This window comes from Peromyscus eremicus, chromosome X (assembly GCF_949786415.1).
Source record: "Peromyscus eremicus chromosome X, PerEre_H2_v1, whole genome shotgun sequence".
In the NCBI taxonomy this organism is placed as follows: domain Eukaryota; kingdom Metazoa; phylum Chordata; class Mammalia; order Rodentia; family Cricetidae; genus Peromyscus; species Peromyscus eremicus.
The window spans coordinates 13,281,905-13,301,725 of NC_081439.1; the positions used below are offsets into that span (position 1 = coordinate 13,281,905).

General features: G+C 50.1%; 2 protein-coding genes and 1 long non-coding RNA gene across 3 annotated transcripts; 2 read left to right on the top strand and 1 right to left on the bottom strand.

Annotated features, from left to right (window-relative positions):
* Positions 1-315: 315 nt before the first annotated feature.
* On the top strand, positions 316-2,109 carry LOC131899100 (polypyrimidine tract-binding protein 1-like). The gene has a single exon (XM_059250479.1). The coding sequence runs from the start codon at positions 380-382 to the stop codon at positions 2,027-2,029; it is 1,650 nt and encodes a 549-aa protein (XP_059106462.1). The 5' UTR covers positions 316-379; the 3' UTR covers positions 2,030-2,109.
* Positions 2,110-2,187: 78 nt separating this feature from the next.
* On the top strand, positions 2,188-4,639 carry LOC131899101 (uncharacterized). The gene is made up of 2 exons (XR_009376055.1): positions 2,188-2,487; positions 4,190-4,639. It is a non-coding gene; the product is annotated as an uncharacterized LOC131899101 (long non-coding RNA).
* Positions 4,640-14,273: 9,634 nt separating this feature from the next.
* Positions 14,274-16,067, bottom strand: LOC131899119 (polypyrimidine tract-binding protein 1-like). Its single transcript, XM_059250502.1, has one exon. It carries the CDS (start codon positions 16,001-16,003, stop codon positions 14,354-14,356), a length of 1,650 nt encoding a protein of 549 aa, XP_059106485.1. The 5' UTR covers positions 16,004-16,067; the 3' UTR covers positions 14,274-14,353.
* Positions 16,068-19,821: the final 3,754 nt, after the last annotated feature.

Consider the following 19,821-nt stretch of genomic DNA (forward strand, 5'->3'; position numbering starts at 1 on the left):
ATTCCAGGCAGCATATATGGGGGACAGACACAGGAGGGGCAGGGAGGGAGAGAGAAAGGGAGGAGCAGACCGACAGACAGACAGACAGAGACAGAGTCAGAGACAGAGAGAGAGAGACCAAGGCAAATAGAGACACACAGAGAAAGAGAAACTGAGAATGCTCCAGAATAGTGTGGGGAGCGTCAGTGTTCAACACCAGAGGCACGTGACTCTGATCAAGCCAACTTTGTATCAAACAAGGAGGGCCGGGCTAGTCACTCCGCTCCACTCCATCTCCTGCAATTCTGCTCCTGTGCCTTAGACCTACACGGCACTTGGTGGAGGGGCTGTGGTCGCAGGGTCTCTTCTCTCTGCCCGTGTCCAGAACCAATCTGCTGTCATGAGCAGCCACTCACCCCCTGCATCCAAAGGAAACGGCAGCAAGAGGTTCAAGAGGAACAGCAGGAGCCTTGAGGGCTCATCGAGAGTGATCCACATCTGCAGACTGCCAAGCGGTGTCACCGAAAGAGAAGTTCTCTGTCTGGCTCTGCCATTCGGGAAGGTGTCCAACCTACTGTTCCTGAAGGAGAAGAACCAGGCCTTCATGGAGATGAACACAGAGGAGGCCGCCAAGACCATGGTCAGCTACTACACCTGCGTGACTCCTGTGCTGCGTGGGCAGCCTGTCCACATCCAGTTCTCCTGCTACAAAGAGCTCAAGGTGAGAAGATCCCGCAGCAAGGGGGGTGCCTCTAGCCAGGAGGGTGACCCCAGGCAGGCAGGTGCCTCCAGCCAGGTGGGTGCCCAGCCAGGCCTGCCAGCTGAGAACTCAGACCAGGCAGGAAATGTGGGCTCGGCCGCCCCCGCCGCTGCTGTGGACACAGGGAGAGTGGTGGCCAGTGGAACCCCTGTGCTCAGGATCCTTGTGGAGAACTACTTCTGTCTCGTGACCTTGGAAGTGCTGCACAAGCTCTTCTCCAGGTTTGGCACAGTTCTGAAAATCATCACATACAGCAAGAACAACCGGTTCCACGTGCTGTTACAGTATGCGGACCCGCTGAGTGCCCAGCGTGCCAAGCTGTTCTTGGATGGGCAGAACATCTACGACGCCTGCTGCACCCTGCGCATCACCTTCTCTGGGTTCACTGACCTCACAGTCAAGTACAACAACGACCAGAGCCGCGACTACACGCGCCCAGACCTGCCCTCGGGGGACAGCCAGCCCTTGCCAGCCCAGAACAGGGCCACAGCCCTCGGTGCCCCTGTGGCCATCTCAGCTTCTCCCTATGCAAGCCCTGGATTACCTCACACCTTTGCAGTTCCTCAAGCTGCAGGCTTTGCCTTTGTTCCAGAGTTGTGTGGGGCCCCGGCGCCCCTGGCCGTGCCAGAAGTGGCTGTGGCAGCGGTGGCAGCTGGAGCAGAGAGCCAAGTCATCACCTCAGGCTCCCCGGCTCTGGCGAACGCTGTCCTCCTCGTTGCCAACCTCAACCCTGAGAAAGTCACTCCCCAAAGCCTCTTCATTCTGTTCGGTGCCTATGGCAATGTGCAGCGGGTGAAGATCCTGTACAAGAAGAAGGAGAACGCGCTGGTGCAGATGGCCGATGGGAGCCAGGCTGAGCTGGCCTTGAGGCACCTGAACGGGCACAAGCTGCATGGCAAGTCTCTCTGCATCGTGCTCTCCAAGCACCAGAGCGTGAAGCTGCCCCGGGAGGGCAAGGAGGACCAGGACCTCACCAAGGACTATGTCAACTCCCCACTGCACCGCTTCAGGAAGCCCGGATCCAAGAACTTCCAGAACATCTTTCCGCCCACTGCCACCCTGCACCTCTCCAACCTGCCCACCTCGGTCTTGGAGGAAGACCTCAGGAAGCTCTTCTCCAGTGGCGGGGGTTCTGTCAAGGCTTTCAAGTTCTTCCCAAAGGACCGCAAGATGGCGCTGATCCGAATGGGCTCGGTGGAGGAGGCCATCCAGGCTCTGGTGGAGCTGCATGGTCATGCCCTAGGCCAGAGTCACCACCTGCGAGTCTCCTTCTCCAGGATCACCATCTAGAGGACCCTGCTGGGCTCACTGCAGACAGCTTCCACCACTAGAGGAAAGGACACTTGAAAGGTCACTGGAGTGACCTTCACACTTGCGAGTGTTGAGAGAGAGAGAGAGAGAGAGAGAGAGAGAGAGAGAGAGAGAGAGAGAGAGAGAGAGAGAAGCAGCTTACCTGATTTTACAAGGACTGACTGTGGCCACCACCTTGCTGGTGGGGGCAGGCCTCATGCAGCCAGCCCCCTTTGACCTGGGAAGGAGCTCCAGACATTGGGCCACAGCAGGTGCTCTGGACTCTATACCTGGCACTTTCCCGCGCCCCGGAGACCTGCCTGCCCCCACCCAGCTACTGTTGTGGTTTGCAGGGGAAGTGGCCCCCAGAGACTCATGCCTTTGAACTCCTGGTCACCAGCTGGTGGCACTCTTTTGAAAGGCTGTGTGCCTTTAGGAGGCAGACCTCACTGGAGGAGGTGAGTCACCTGGAAGGGCCTGGAGGGTTTGGAGACTGGCCCCACTTCCTCTGCTTGCTCTGCTGCTTCCTGACTCCACCAGTGATGCCAAGGGCCAGCCTCCTTCTGTTGTTCCTGCTCCTGTTCCTGCCGCCATTGCTTCTGCACCAAGGTGGGATGTACCCTGCCCCCTTCCTCCTCTCTGGGAGGAGATTTGTTCTTTTTTTTTTTTTTTTTTTTTTTTTTTTTTTTTTGGTTTTTTGAGACAGGGTTTCTCTGTGTAGCTTTGTGCCTTTCCTGGGACTCACTTGGTAGCCCAGGCTGGCCTCGAACTCACAGAGATCCGCCTGGCTCTGCCTCCCAAGTGCTGGGATTAAAGGCGTGCGCCACCACCGCCCGGCGGGGATTTGTTCTTAAACGATGAGAAAAGTAACGAGGCAGAATGAGATATGGGGAACATGTGCTATGCAGGGCTTTGAACTGGTCTGGGGGAGGAACGTGGCAGAGTTGAGAACTTCGCACTGGCAAGGGCCTAGAATGCTCAGGTAAGAGCTTCAGGGGCCATTCTGGTAGTTGGGAAGGCCCGGATGCCGAGAGCAGTGCAGGCAGTGGAGGCCCAGCTTGTGACCTTTCAGAGGGGCATGAGACTCCTCTGGGAACTGGGCTGGAGGCCCATGGGTGTGAAATTCTGGCAGAGACCCTAGCTGCATTTGGCTTGTGTCCTGAGAACGTGAGTGAGGCAGAATTCAAAAGTAACGGGGTACTTAGTTTGTTGGGAGAAGCTTGGGGACAGGATAGCATTCAGGCTCTGTCGAGGTTACTGCTCAATGCTCTCACACAGGTCTGCAGAGACAGAGCAAAGAGTGGAGCAGAAAGGTGTGCAGACTCTGCAGATGGTCAAGGACAGCAAAGAGTTCAAAGTTACGGAGCAAGCACAGCTGTCCTTGGTAAAGGCATTAGCCCCAGGACAGAGAAGCCTTGTAGTCTATACTGGCACGATCGGAAAGGTGCCAAGAGGGCAAGGCCGTGCCCTCTGAAGGCTGTGACTTATCAAAGTACAAAGGTGTGGGAAAGGAGAGGCATGGATCGGGACACCGCTGAGGGTGTCTTCTGCTCAAAGAGACCATCCCGGACAGCCATTTGCTCTGACTGAAACCACTAAGGTGGACAGAGATGGCTACCACTTGGGTCTCAGGGTACGAGATAGGACATCTCAAGCTGGTGTGGCAGCACCCTCCACCTGCTGTTGGCTTTGCAAGCAGGCAAGAATGCATGGTTGGGGGATGATAGAGCTTTGGGTCAAGGGTCCATGAAGCCACTGAAGCTAGGCAAAGTGTGGCAGGACCATATTCCCCACAAGGAGGCTCTCAGGTTGCTGCTGTAAAGCCGTGGAGGCCAAGCCTAGTTTGCAATAGAGACGCCAGGATGGAGGGGATGCCCAGAGCATGGGCCATCCCACTGAGACAAGTTGTGGGTTCAGAGTGGAGTCAGCCAAAGATAGGGACTACCTGGGCCCCAGCTGGAGGACCGGGCTACGCCAGAACTTTGGAACAAAGATGGTTCCCATAGGAGCCCCCAGATAATGGACAAGAAGCTGCAGCATTTCCTCTCCTGGATTTCCATCTTGGTTTGGTCTCATCTTTCTTTGCCACGTCCCCATGTTTACTCCATGCCATTGAGTGTTTGTTGGAAATACATATATCTCCTGTTTTTGATTTTGCAGGGGCTAACAGTTGAGAGATGGCCTTGAGTCTCAGGAGAGGCTTGTACTCCTGAACACTGTTGGTTGGAACTGTTAATGATCATGGGTGCCTTTGAAGTTGGAATGGGTATAGTTTGCATTATGAAGTGGCCATGAGCCTGTGGGGGCCAGGGGCACAATGTAGTGGTTAGAATGTATAGGCTCATGGGGTTGAATGCTCACTCCTTGGCTGGTGGCACTCTTTTGGAAGGTTGTAGAACCTTCGAGAGGTGGAACGTTGCTGGAAGAAGGGAATCAGTGGGGCTGGGTCTTGTGCTTCCATAGCCCGGGCCAACTTTCTCATCCTCTCTGTGCTTCCCAGCTGTGATGCAGAGTGGTCAGCCTTCTTACACCACTGCCACCACGCCTTCCCTGCTACAACAGACTGTATCCCCTCAGACTGCAAAGACAATAAACCTTTCTTGCTTTAAACTGCTTCTTGCCGAGTATTTGCTCACAGCAGTCAGAGAGATAACTAACATTGTTACACACCCATGTTTACCACCTGAGCCGGTTAACCACCGAGGCTGGGATCTCCTCCAGGTGAACCTGTGCTCCTGCTCGATGGCCGGGGTAGGCAAGCACTTGGGGCAGTGGTTCTCAACCTGTGGGCCAAGACCCCCGGGTGGAATGACCCTTTCACAGGGGCCCCCTAAGAGCATCAGAAATCACAGATGAAATTTACATTATGATTCATAGAAGTAGTAAAATCACAGTCATGAAGTAGCAACAAAATAATTTTGTGGTTGGGGGGTCACCACAACGTGAGGAACTCTATTAAAGGGCCACAGCATTAGGAAGGTTGAGAACCACTGTCTTAGGAATTGGGAAAGGCAGCAGAGTCTCAGAGAGACAGCTCAAATGTTCACATGCTATCCTGTCAGCAAACTGTTTGTCAGTGCCCGGGTGTAAATAAAGCAAAGAACGGTGTCAGGCTTATCACTGTTAAGTTAAAGGTGAACCAGGGGTAGGGGCCCAGATGACACAATGATGAAGACCAAACAGATGAGAGTAAATACTACCAGCTGTGCCTCCCTGACCCAAAGTTAACAGAGCGAAAAGGTAAGTTCATGGTAATAAACGCGGTGAGCTGTCTATCTCCCATCTCAAACACGCATCCTGCCTTTCTGGACCGACCGCACAGGACAGACAGCCTTTAGCCAACTGCATAGTTGACGTGACAATAACAGAGTGAGGTTAATTATTTTCTTCTTTGGTTGGATCTAGGAAGTGGAGCAGACTCGAGGCCCGGGTCATCCTAGGCGGAATGAAGAGTTCATGCCCCACTTTAACAAATGGCCCCAATGGATAAAGCCTTGGGGGTACCTGCTCCCTTCTTCTCTCCTGGTGCATCCATCTCTGACACTCCAAGGTGTAGCTCTCTCCTTGATCTTCGTTAAATTAAAGCTCACTTATCCTTTCCTGTGCTCTCTGCCCCATTCTTTGGGAAGGCGGAGGCAATGCTGATTTCAGGCAACTTTCCTCAGTGGCCAAGGTGTGATTCTCAGCTCTCCCGCGATGAGATGTGGGTGCAGGGGCTCAGATAACTAATGATGTATTCACACAGGGCATGAGATCCTGGCCCACTCGGTGACAAGAGGCTCTCTCTCCTTCTCCTTGTGTCTGTCTGTCTGTCTGGCCCTCTCCCTCCCGTCTCTTCTTCTCTCTGCACCTCCTCATCCCCTCCACCTTATTATTTTGGCCTCTCCAGGTCCTGAATGTTTTCATTTTTCTTGTCCACTCTCCCCGTGGTTCCTTTACATCAGGCCTCCACCTGCTCCCTCGCCCGCTCGTTCCCCTGGCAAGGGGCTCCTCTGGTGGCACCGCCCGAGAGCAAGGCTCTTGTTGTGGTTTGATGTCTGTCGCTGTCACGAAACAACATGACCAGAAGCAACTTGGGAACGAAAGGGTTTGTCTGGCTTGCACATCCTGGGCGGTCCATCATTGAGGGAAGGCAAGGCAGGAACTTGAGGTGGGAACTTCAAGTTCCTTGAGGTGGGAACTGAACCAAAGCCGTGGAGGAATGCTGCTTAGTGACTTGTTGCTCCTGGCTCATTTACTTTGCTCCCAACCTTGGAATACCTGCCTGGGGACGGCCCCGCTTACAGTGGGCTCGGACCTGCCGCTCCAACCACTAATCAAGAAAATGCCCCCCAGACCTGCCTACAGACCAGTCTGATGGAGACATTTTCTCAGCTGAGCTTCCCTCTTCTCCACTGACTCTAGCGTGTGTCGAGTTTACAAAACAGTAACCAACAGCGCTCCGCTCTAGAAGACTCCATTTCCTGGCCTCCCCTCACTGAAAGCCATTGGAACTTGCTGCCTGTGTCCTCTCCCCAGGCCTCTCCCATTCTGGCCCATTCTCTCTCCACATCCCCAGGATCCTCTAACCCCATGAGCCACTCAGCCAACACTGGGGAGAACTCCTTTGTCTGGATCCTCCTCATGCCCTGTGGCCCTCCCTACACAGGAGTTCCTCCGCTGGTGGCTAGCCTGCTCATGAACAGCCCCATAGCTGCCTCTTCCTCAGGCCCTGTCCCCTGAGAGGCTGCGTTAGACTCTCTGACCTTGCCAGCCTGGCACGTGACCTTCTTTTTTCCACCTAGCTCCCCAGTCAGCTCTGAGTGACCCTCCTCTGCTTGTCTCCCTACCAGCATTTGGGCTCACTGGACTGGCTGATTTGGGGGATACAGGCTTTTTCCTGTCCTTCTCTTCTCTTTGACCATGACCGTCTAGCTACTTCCACATTCTGTTTTTTTGTTCTGTTTTGTTTTGTTTGTCGGAATTGTTTTTGACTATTACATAAAGCTCTGTCTTCGCAATGTTTGATCACTAATACTTTGTGATGGAAGTAATATTTGCGACTATTATCTCATAGTGCTGAAATGCCCTTGTCTTCACTTTTTGCCATATATTTGCTCTTTACCTAATCCTTAAATATACTCTTTTCTTTTTATAGGCTTCACACCTGGGTTCTTTAACTTTACATTGTCTACTTGTCCCATTAGACATCTTTGTTAGTGACATGGTTTGATACAAATGTATAATGGGGTGATACAAGTTATTCTAAAATGGACAAATAGCAAATTGGAAGAAATCAAAGGTTTTCTCATTGTTAGAGAAGTATACCTTGTAATATAAATGGGTATGACACAGTTAAGGACTTCTTTAAATGCTAGGTTATGGAATGTTGCCCATTTCAGGGAACCATGGGACATAATTGGGAGTTTCAAAACTCAAAAACAACAAATATAGGGATGGTGACTTTCCCACTTTCTTTTCAATATGCTTGTTACCTCCCAGTATTCTAGGAGACTTTAAGCTATGGATGCATGCCTCCTGCAGTTCGATAAGTTACAAAGCACACTGGGAGGGAAGCCTCCTTATAAATGGGACACTGTACTTCTTTGGGGTGCTGCCTTCTTTTGTTGACACTCTCTTGAGGATGATGCTCTTCCGTACAAGTTGGGAAAAGGCCCGCAGGGATGTCATTGGCCTTCTTTTAGTCTCATGGGTTAGCAGGTGTACAAAGCCAAGGTATCAGGAAGGACTGGTCCCCAGGTGGACAGTGCATACTGCACTGGAGATGATACTCTTCCGCATCAGCTAGGCAATGTACTGTGGGAGGCACCCTCCTGCAATAGGTTGTGAATTTGTAGACGATGACTCCAGGGAAGCCTCTTCCCCCATCTTCCAGAATGGTGAACCAGTCATCTATTCCCAGGAGCTACCTTTGTGACACATTCTTCATGACTGAAATGATTTGGGGGAACTAGGCAGGTATCTCCGTGTGCAAAAGCACTTGTCACTAAGCCTATGACTTATTTGGATCCCCAGAAGCCACACGGAGAAAGGAGAGAACTAACTCCCACATGCTGTCCTTTGACTTCTGCAGGCACACCTTCATATGTGCACACAAACACACAGACACACACAAAATAATAAATGGAACACCCAGATTCGGAGTTCCAGCTTCTAAAGTAAAACATTTCATCTTTTCATATGTGACTGGGTAAATGGTTTGAAGTGTTTAGGCCTTCATAGCTTTAAAAGAAATCTAAGGGACTGAGGAGAAGTTTCAGAGGTTAACAGGTCTGCTCTTCCTTCAGACAACCGTAGCTTTGTTTCTAGCACCCACTTCCAGCAGCTCACAATTGCCTATAAATCCAATGGAACAGGACAAGATTAAACAGTGACTAATCTTATTAAAGAAAACAATTTTCCATTGCTGCTAGAACAATCATTAACAAGTATTTGATTATGAATATAACTATAAAGTGCTTAATATACAATGTACATATTTTCCATGATTCAAACATCTTTCCTGGATTTTCATTAAAATAATTTGTTTCATTCGTAAGTGTTTTGGGTTTTCATTTTGTTTTGAGACAACTATCAGTAAGTAGCTAAAGCTGACCGGGAACTCACTATATAGTCAGTCTATTCTCAAATTTGTGGCAACCCTGCAAGAGTCCATCTATCCCATAAATTTCATATGTGTGTGTGTGTGTTTGTGTGTGTGTGTTTGTGTGTGTGTTTGTGTGTGTGTGTGTGTGTGTGTGTGTGTTAAGTAGGCTCAAAAGGCCAAGCATCTGCCTGTCTCTGGCTCCCAGGGGCTGGAATTACAAGCACGCACCAACATACCAGGTATTTTTAACAGGAATTTTGAGTATAAAATTCAGATCTTTCAGCTAGCAAGGCAAAAACAATGTACTGTCTGAGCAGCCTCAACAGCCCTGTTGGTTCAGAGATAGTTCCAGTACTACTGAGAACCTTTTCAGAAACTTCTTTTACATATAAAAACCTGAAAATATTTTACCAATGTTTTTCTCTAGCAGGTTCAGATTTACATGAAGCTATTTCATCAATATTGAATTGAGGTTTTTCTTTTTTTTTTCAGGGAAAAAATGTCAGATTGTAATTTCCTTCTTCTGATTATGTATATCCAGCAGTACTGTCCCACCAACTCAGATGATACTTTATAACTTTAGTGATTATTCTCTAACAAAACTTCTTGGATAATACATCAAAATGCAGGTTTGGGTTTTTTTCACTGTATATCAATTTCAGAACAAGCTTTTATTTCTAACACAAAACTCTATGTTAGCATATTAAATCATATTAGACAAAAAGAATTTACTATCATTTTAACACTGTATATCTCCCATATTACTGATTTTTGGTCTTTAATTTACAAATTACACTATTTGAAAAAAAAACAGAATGTGGAAGTAGCTAGACGGTCATGGTCAAAGAGAAGAGAAGGACAGGAAAAAGCCTGTATCCCCCAAATCAGCCAGTCCAGTGAGCCCAAATGCTGGTAGGGAGACAAGCAGAGGAGGGTCACTCAGAGCTGACTGGGGAGCTAGGTGGAAAAAAGAAGGTCACGTGCCAGGCTGGCAAGGTCAGAGAGTCTAACGCAGCCTCTCAGGGGACAGGGCCTGAGGAAGAGGCAGCTATGGGGCTGTTCATGAGCAGGCTAGCCACCAGCGGAGGAACTCCTGTGTAGGGAGGGCCACAGGGCATGAGGAGGATCCAGACAAAGGAGTTCTCCCCAGTGTTGGCTGAGTGGCTCATGGGGTTAGAGGATCCTGGGGATGTGGAGAGAGAATGGGCCAGAATGGGAGAGGCCTGGGGAGAGGACACAGGCAGCAAGTTCCAATGGCTTTCAGTGAGGGGAGGCCAGGAAATGGAGTCTTCTAGAGCGGAGCGCTGTTGGTTACTGTTTTGTAAACTCGACACACGCTAGAGTCAGTGGAGAAGAGGGAAGCTCAGCTGAGAAAATGTCTCCATCAGACTGGTCTGTAGGCAGGTCTGGGGGGCATTTTCTTGATTAGTGGTTGGAGCGGCAGGTCCGAGCCCACTGTAAGCGGGGCCGTCCCCAGGCAGGTATTCCAAGGTTGGGAGCAAAGTAAATGAGCCAGGAGCAACAAGTCACTAAGCAGCATTCCTCCACGGCTTTGGTTCAGTTCCCACCTCAAGGAACTTGAAGTTCCCACCTCAAGTTCCTGCCTTGCCTTCCCTCAATGATGGACCGCCCAGGATGTGCAAGCCAGACAAACCCTTTCGTTCCCAAGTTGCTTCTGGTCATGTTGTTTCGTGACAGCGACAGACATCAAACCACAACAAGAGCCTTGCTCTCGGGCGGTGCCACCAGAGGAGCCCCTTGCCAGGGGAACGAGCGGGCGAGGGAGCAGGTGGAGGCCTGATGTAAAGGAACCACGGGGAGAGTGGACAAGAAAAATGAAAACATTCAGGACCTGGAGAGGCCAAAATAATAAGGTGGAGGGGATGAGGAGGTGCAGAGAGAAGAAGAGACGGGAGGGAGAGGGCCAGACAGACAGACAGACACAAGGAGAAGGAGAGAGAGCCTCTTGTCACCGAGTGGGCCAGGATCTCATGCCCTGTGTGAATACATCATTAGTTATCTGAGCCCCTGCACCCACATCTCATCGCGGGAGAGCTGGAGAATCACACCTTGGCCACTGAGGAAAGTTGCCTGAAATCAGCATTGCCTCCGCCTTCCCAAAGAATGGGGCAGAGAGCACAGGAAAGGATAAGTGAGCTTTAATTTAACGAAGATCAAGGAGAGAGCTACACCTTGGAGTGTCAGAGATGGATGCACCAGGAGAGAAGAAGGGAGCAGGTACCCCCAAGGCTTTATCCATTGGGGCCATTTGTTAAAGTGGGGCATGAACTCTTCATTCCGCCTAGGATGACCCGGGCCTCGAGTCTGCTCCACTTCCTAGATCCAACCAAAGAAGAAAATAATTAACCTCACTCTGTTATTGTCACGTCAACTATGCAGTTGGCTAAAGGCTGTCTGTCCTGTGCGGTCGGTCCAGAAAGGCAGGATGCGTGTTTGAGATGGGAGATAGACAGCTCACCGCGTTTATTACCATGAACTTACCTTTTCGCTCTGTTAACTTTGGGTCAGGGAGGCACAGCTGGTAGTATTTACTCTCATCTGTTTGGTCTTCATCATTGTGTCATCTGGGCCCCTACCCCTGGTTCACCTTTAACTTAACAGTGATAAGCCTGACACCGTTCTTTGCTTTATTTACACCCGGGCACTGACAAACAGTTTGCTGACAGGATAGCATGTGAACATTTGAGCTGTCTCTCTGAGACTCTGCTGCCTTTCCCAATTCCTAAGACAGTGGTTCTCAACCTTCCTAATGCTGTGGCCCTTTAATAGAGTTCCTCACGTTGTGGTGACCCCCCAACCACAAAATTATTTTGTTGCTACTTCATGACTGTGATTTTACTACTTCTATGAATCATAATGTAAATTTCATCTGTGATTTCTGATGCTCTTAGGGGGCCCCTGTGAAAGGGTCATTCCACCCGGGGGTCTTGGCCCACAGGTTGAGAACCACTGCCCCAAGTGCTTGCCTACCCCGGCCATCGAGCAGGAGCACAGGTTCACCTGGAGGAGATCCCAGCCTCGGTGGTTAACCGGCTCAGGTGGTAAACATGGGTGTGTAACAATGTTAGTTATCTCTCTGACTGCTGTGAGCAAATACTCGGCAAGAAGCAGTTTAAAGCAAGAAAGGTTTATTGTCTTTGCAGTCTGAGGGGATACAGTCTGTTGTAGCAGGGAAGGCGTGGTGGCAGTGGTGTAAGAAGGCTGACCACTCTGCATCACAGCTGGGAAGCACAGAGAGGATGAGAAAGTTGGCCCGGGCTATGGAAGCACAAGACCCAGCCCCACTGATTCCCTTCTTCCAGCAACGTTCCACCTCTCGAAGGTTCTACAACCTTCCAAAAGAGTGCCACCAGCCAAGGAGTGAGCATTCAACCCCATGAGCCTATACATTCTAACCACTACATTGTGCCCCTGGCCCCCACAGGCTCATGGCCACTTCATAATGCAAACTATACCCATTCCAACTTCAAAGGCACCCATGATCATTAACAGTTCCAACCAACAGTGTTCAGGAGTACAAGCCTCTCCTGAGACTCAAGGCCATCTCTCAACTGTTAGCCCCTGCAAAATCAAAAACAGGAGATATATGTATTTCCAACAAACACTCAATGGCATGGAGTAAACATGGGGACGTGGCAAAGAAAGATGAGACCAAACCAAGATGGAAATCCAGGAGAGGAAATGCTGCAGCTTCTTGTCCATTATCTGGGGGCTCCTATGGGAACCATCTTTGTTCCAAAGTTCTGGCGTAGCCCGGTCCTCCAGCTGGGGCCCAGGTAGTCCCTATCTTTGGCTGACTCCACTCTGAACCCACAACTTGTCTCAGTGGGATGGCCCATGCTCTGGGCATCCCCTCCATCCTGGCGTCTCTATTGCAAACTAGGCTTGGCCTCCACGGCTTTACAGCAGCAACCTGAGAGCCTCCTTGTGGGGAATATGGTCCTGCCACACTTTGCCTAGCTTCAGTGGCTTCATGGACCCTTGACCCAAAGCTCTATCATCCCCCAACCATGCATTCTTGCCTGCTTGCAAAGCCAACAGCAGGTGGAGGGTGCTGCCACACCAGCTTGAGATGTCCTATCTCGTACCCTGAGACCCAAGTGGTAGCCATCTCTGTCCACCTTAGTGGTTTCAGTCAGAGCAAATGGCTGTCCGGGATGGTCTCTTTGAGCAGAAGACACCCTCAGCGGTGTCCCGATCCATGCCTCTCCTTTCCCACACCTTTGTACTTTGATAAGTCACAGCCTTCAGAGGGCACGGCCTTGCCCTCTTGGCACCTTTCCGATCGTGCCAGTATAGACTACAAGGCTTCTCTGTCCTGGGGCTAATGCCTTTACCAAGGACAGCTGTGCTTGCTCCGTAACTTTGAACTCTTTGCTGTCCTTGACCATCTGCAGAGTCTGCACACCTTTCTGCTCCACTCTTTGCTCTGTCTCTGCAGACCTGTGTGAGAGCATTGAGCAGTAACCTCGACAGAGCCTGAATGCTATCCTGTCCCCAAGCTTCTCCCAACAAACTAAGTACCCCGTTACTTTTGAATTCTGCCTCACTCACGTTCTCAGGACACAAGCCAAATGCAGCTAGGGTCTCTGCCAGAATTTCACACCCATGGGCCTCCAGCCCAGTTCCCAGAGGAGTCTCATGCCCCTCTGAAAGGTCACAAGCTGGGCCTCCACTGCCTGCACTGCTCTCGGCATCCGGGCCTTCCCAACTACCAGAATGGCCCCTGAAGCTCTTACCTGAGCATTCTAGGCCCTTGCCAGTGCGAAGTTCTCAACTCTGCCACGTTCCTCCCCCAGACCAGTTCAAAGCCCTGCATAGCACATGTTCCCCATATCTCATTCTGCCTCGTTACTTTTCTCATCGTTTAAGAACAAATCCCCGCCGGGCGGTGGTGGCGCACGCCTTTAATCCCAGCACTTGGGAGGCAGAGCCAGGCGGATCTCTGTGAGTTCGAGGCCAGCCTGGGCTACCAAGTGAGTCCCAGGAAAGGCACAAAGCTACACAGAGAAACCCTGTCTCAAAAAACCAAAAAAAAAAAAAAAAAAAAAAAAAAAAAAAAGAACAAATCTCCTCCCAGAGAGGAGGAAGGGGGCAGGGTACATCCCACCTTGGTGCAGAAGCAATGGCGGCAGGAACAGGAGCAGGAACAACAGAAGGAGGCTGGCCCTTGGCATCACTGGTGGAGTCAGGAAGCAGCAGAGCAAGCAGAGGAAGTGGGGCCAGTCTCCAAACCCTCCAGGCCCTTCCAGGTGACTCACCTCCTCCAGTGAGGTCTGCCTCCTAAAGGCACACAGCCTTTCAAAAGAGTGCCACCAGCTGGTGACCAGGAGTTCAAAGGCATGAGTCTCTGGGGGCCACTTCCCCTGCAAACCACAACAGTAGCTGGGTGGGGGCAGGCAGGTCTCCGGGGCGCGGGAAAGTGCCAGGTATAGAGTCCAGAGCACCTGCTGTGGCCCAATGTCTGGAGCTCCTTCCCAGGTCAAAGGGGGCTGGCTGCATGAGGCCTGCCCCCACCAGCAAGGTGGTGGCCACAGTCAGTCCTTGTAAAATCAGGTAAGCTGCTTCTCTCTCTCTCTCTCTCTCTCTCTCTCTCTCTCTCTCTCTCTCTCTCTCTCTCTCTCAACACTCGCAAGTGTGAAGGTCACTCCAGTGACCTTTCAAGTGTCCTTTCCTCTAGTGGTGGAAGCTGTCTGCAGTGAGCCCAGCAGGGTCCTCTAGATGGTGATCCTGGAGAAGGAGACTCGCAGGTGGTGACTCTGGCCTAGGGCATGACCATGCAGCTCCACCAGAGCCTGGATGGCCTCCTCCACCGAGCCCATTCGGATCAGCGCCATCTTGCGGTCCTTTGGGAAGAACTTGAAAGCCTTGACAGAACCCCCGCCACTGGAGAAGAGCTTCCTGAGGTCTTCCTCCAAGACCGAGGTGGGCAGGTTGGAGAGGTGCAGGGTGGCAGTGGGCGGAAAGATGTTCTGGAAGTTCTTGGATCCGGGCTTCCTGAAGCGGTGCAGTGGGGAGTTGACATAGTCCTTGGTGAGGTCCTGGTCCTCCTTGCCCTCCCGGGGCAGCTTCACGCTCTGGTGCTTGGAGAGCACGATGCAGAGAGACTTGCCATGCAGCTTGTGCCCGTTCAGGTGCCTCAAGGCCAGCTCAGCCTGGCTCCCATCGGCCATCTGCACCAGCGCGTTCTCCTTCTTCTTGTACAGGATCTTCACCCGCTGCACATTGCCATAGGCACCGAACAGAATGAAGAGGCTTTGGGGAGTGACTTTCTCAGGGTTGAGGTTGGCAACGAGGAGGACAGCGTTCGCCAGAGCCGGGGAGCCTGAGGTGATGACTTGGCTCTCTGCTCCAGCTGCCACCGCTGCCACAGCCACTTCTGGCACGGCCAGGGGCGCCGGGGCCCCACACAACTCTGGAACAAAGGCAAAGCCTGCAGCTTGAGGAACTGCAAAGGTGTGAGGTAATCCAGGGCTTGCATAGGGAGAAGCTGAGATGGCCACAGGGGCACCGAGGGCTGTGGCCCTGTTCTGGGCTGGCAAGGGCTGGCTGTCCCCCGAGGGCAGGTCTGGGCGCGTGTAGTCGCGGCTCTGGTCGTTGTTGTACTTGACTGTGAGGTCAGTGAACCCAGAGAAGGTGATGCGCAGTGTGCAGCAGGCGTCGTAGATGTTCTGCCCATCCAAGAACAGCTTGGCACGCTGGGCACTCAGCGGGTCCGCATACTGTAACAGCACGTGGAACCGGTTGTTCTTGCTGTATGTGATGATTTTCAGAACTGTGCCAAACCTGGAGAAGAGCTTGTGCAGCACTTCCAAGGTCACGAGACAGAAGTAGTTCTCCACAAGGATCCTGAGCACAGGGGTTCCACTGGCCACCACTCTCCCTGTGTCCACAGCAGCGGCGGGGGCGGCCGAGCCCACATTTCCTGCCTGGTCTGAGTTCTCAGCTGGCAGGCCTGGCTGGGCACCCACCTGGCTGGAGGCACCTGCCTGCCTGGGGTCACCCTCCTGGCTAGAGGCACCCCCCTTGCTGCGGGATCTTCTCACCTTGAGCTCTTTGTAGCAGGAGAACTGGATGTGGACAGGCTGCCCACGCAGCACAGGAGTCACGCAGGTGTAGTAGCTGACCATGGTCTTGGCGGCCTCCTCTGTGTTCATCTCCATGAAGGCCTGGTTCTTCTCCTTCAGGAACAGTAGGTTGGACACCTTCCCGAATGGCAGAGCCAGACAGAGAACTTCTCTTTCGGTGACACCGCTTGGCAGTCTGCAGATGTGGATCACTCTCGATGAGCCCTCAAGGCTCCTGCTGTTCCTCTTGAACCTCTTGCTGCCGTTTCCTTTGGATGCAGGGGGTGAGTGGCTGCTCATGACAGCAGATTGGTTCTGGACACGGGCAGAGAGAAGAGACCCTGCGACCACAGCCCCTCCACCAAGTGCCGTGTAGGTCTAAGGCACAGGAGCAGAATTGCAGGAGATGGAGTGGAGCGGAGTGACTAGCCCGGCCCTCCTTGTTTGATACAAAGTTGGCTTGATCAGAGTCACGTGCCTCTGGTGTTGAACACTGACGCTCCCCACACTATTCTGGAGCATTCTCAGTTTCTCTTTCTCTGTGTGTCTCTATTTGCCTTGGTCTCTCTCTCTCTGTCTCTGACTCTGTCTCTGTCTGTCTGTCTGTCGGTCTGCTCCTCCCTTTCTCTCTCCCTCCCTGCCCCTCCTGTGTCTGTCCCCCATATATGCTGCCTGGAATGTAGGGAGAAACACATACAGTTTCTCAGATCTTGTGTGTCTGTGGGACGAGGGGTTAGCTTATCCCTTTTGACCTGGAGCTATACTTTTTTTTTTCTTGAAAATCTCTATGCTACAATATAATATTCACTAATTATTGGCATACTGAGTTCCAAGCACAGAGGATTGTACTAAGTACCTGGAAACCTCTTCATAATGTTCCTGAAATGTACATCATATGCTTAAGCACTATTATGAGTCACATTTCTGTTTCGGTTTGGGATTATTTTGTTTAGAAAGCATCATGGTGTAGCTGTAGTTTGCAGTGTGTCAGGAAAATTGCAAGAGATAACAAGGATGCTAAATTACAATGTATTGAAAAGTAGTGGCCCTGGGCATTCTTGTCAAAGAGGCTATTGTGCAGAGTGCAGAGTGGAGGAGATGCCAATACACTCAGGGTGGACTTCATGTTTTAGCTCAAGGACTTGATAGTAGGGAGAGGCAAGGATTTGGGAAAGGAGTCACAGTAATCAAGGGGATGGTGGAGTTACTGAACTGGATCGTTTTTTAAACTGAGTACGATGTTTCAGAAAATATCCTATGTATTATCCAGTATCTGAAAATGGGAAGGAATTTCATTCTGCTGCTAAGCACAACTCTTTGCCCTGCAATTAACTGAGTTTTGTGGGTCTTTTCCACCTCCCAGCATGTGAATGAGGGCTCAGTTCTGGATGATAGCTACAGTTCCATCATGTCAGAGTTGCTGAGATGTGGAGGGATTTATTCACTGCTGATACACTCTGCCTGAAAAACACCCAGTGCCGACAGGACTCAAGTAAAACATACAGTCTCAAACCTAGGAGTGTCTCCTTGTGAACAACAAGATGGAGTCGAATCCTGTGCCCTGATATTTTAAAAAAGAGACATGTATGATGACCTAAATACTACTGTGGGGACACTCAGAGTCAATGACCAACCAGGTTTAAACAGTGCCAGTCATTTTCAGTATAATGGTCATCGTGATGAGCACATGAATGGCTTTGCTCTGTAGACTTACAAGCGTGTGGTTCCTTTGTAAAATACAGGTGATTTTTTCTTTCATATCTGTGCGTTGTTCTTCTCATGCCTTACTTCAGTAGAATAATAGCTAGGGCAAATGCAAAAATTGTACTAAATTCAAGGAATCTCTACAGACTCTAGGTAACTTATTGCCAGTTTAAAAACTAAAATTCTGTGTAAGGCAACTATTTCCTCTCTGCCTGAGCCAGTCAGTGGTTGGGTTACTTTTTCTTTCTCTCAGGACTCCATGCAGAGAAACAGAGTGGACTGAACTGTTCCAAATGCCCATTGAGAGGGAAAATATATCCCAACCTACCTATACTTAGACATCCAGGAAATCTGTCATTGAGGAGATAAATGAAAGATTTTAAAATAAAAAAAAGTCTCAGGAAACCTGTCCTGGAAAACTCTTAAGAGACAGGAAAGAAAATAATGCAAATCAGAAAGTTGGATTCCATAAAGTCAGTCAAGATAAATGTCATCGAGATAAATGACATCTTTTATACTTTATATCTTTTTGTTTTCTAAATGATGAGTGCCATAACAATGTATAGTGTGGTTGTAGCTTGTGAATTAATGAAATGAGTGTCAGGAACATACAGAGTACTTAGGAATGCTATGCTAGGAGGGATCATCACTACAAATTAAGTGATGCACTGTTACTGGTTGGTGGACTTAAGCAGGTAAATATGTATATTGATTGGAAAGTGTCTATTGTTGTGAGGAGACACGATGACTTAGACAATTCCCAAGAGAAAATATTCAATCTGGGGCTTGCTTACAGTTTCCGAGGTTTAGTCTAATATCATCATGGTTGGGGTCATGGTGGCAGAGAGGTAGGTATTGTGATGGAGAAGTAGCTGAGAGCCTTATAACCTAATCTGCATGTTGGGCATATGGTGGGGGCTCCTGTTAGCTTTTGAACACCAAAGCTTCCCATTAATCACATTTCCTGAAAGCTATGAAGATATCCTCCCGAAAAATAGGATGTTCTTCCATTTGTCTTTCCAAATACCAACTGAAGAGGATGGGGTCTGCTACTCCAACAAGCAATAAATAGAAAGAGACCCCCAGAGAGTGTGCATGCCCTGTTCTCCAAAGGACTTTGTAAATGATGTCCTGTCCTCTGCTGCAAAACTGCTTTTGTATATTTCTCTCAGAGACTGAGAAAGACTAGCTCTCCTGAAATAGTTCTTACCAGGTAAAGAGAAAGTGAAAGTCTTCCTGGAAAGCCACGTGCTCCTCAGAGCTGGAGGAATCCCACCCACCCATGGACTTTCCTTGACTTCCATGATGATGAAGTGTACAAGAGAAGTCAGACTCTTCCGGACTGAAGATTGGTAAACGGGCTTCTGTAGTCCACAGAAAATGAAGAGTAAGATGAGCTTTACAACTGCATCTTCAGATACCCTCCGTGAGTACGTGAGGTTCTCACGCTTAATGTTAAGCTGCATGTGCCCAGGACTGACCCGAAGCAACATCATAGAAAAGATTCTGAACATGACTATGACAGAAACCACCAACTAAGTCTCAGACTACAGATTGAGAGCAGTGTGTGTGTGTGTGTGTGTGTGTGTGTGTGTGTGTGTGTGTGTGAAGGTCATGTAATCAACCTAGCAGGGGAGCTGATGTTCTGAAGAGAGAACACTTTGCCTCTCCCTTATGGCTATCAGTCCACTGAAACAATGGACAAGGGATTAACATTTCACCAAGAGTCTGTTCCCAGCATCAGGAAAGCCTGCAGCCCTGGTGCTCTCCAGAGGAGGAACTTGTCCCCAGAAAACAAATCCACAAACCTTGTAGAACTTATTGGGCCTCCTCATATTTTGACCAGGAATGGTTAATTAGACGTTCCTCTTGCCCTGTAGTTATACCCCAACCTGAGGGTAGTAGCTTGAGGATGGACTTGGGGGTCACTGGACACTTCGTTGGGTGTCGTGTCCTTCTCAGTGCGGCCACATTAAGTAAATCTCCATTGTTTTCTTTCCACTGTGACTTGCCTCTTTAACTGTCATTTTGGTCAAAGGACTGCTGTAGTTGGCAGGAGCCATAGTTTGATCCTAAAAACTTATACAACACTAACAGCAGCCTTTTTTTCCTTTTGGGTCAACTAAACTAAAAATGGACAAATCATCCAAAAGAGGTAAAACCGAACTTGGATTTTGGACCTAATCTGGTGGAAATAGTCAAAACAGGATCAGAACTGCAGCGAACCAGCATTCTGCTAGTGATACCAGAAGACTAGCATCTAATCTAAATACCAAGGGCACTCCCCAAAAGTCTCCTGCACCTCAAGAACCAGGAAAGTCTGGAGAAATGACGTGTGGTAAAAGGAAACGTGTGCCAGTGGAAGGTGCTGCGGATGTAGGAATTGTGCAAGACTCTAGAGCAGCAGCTGCGAT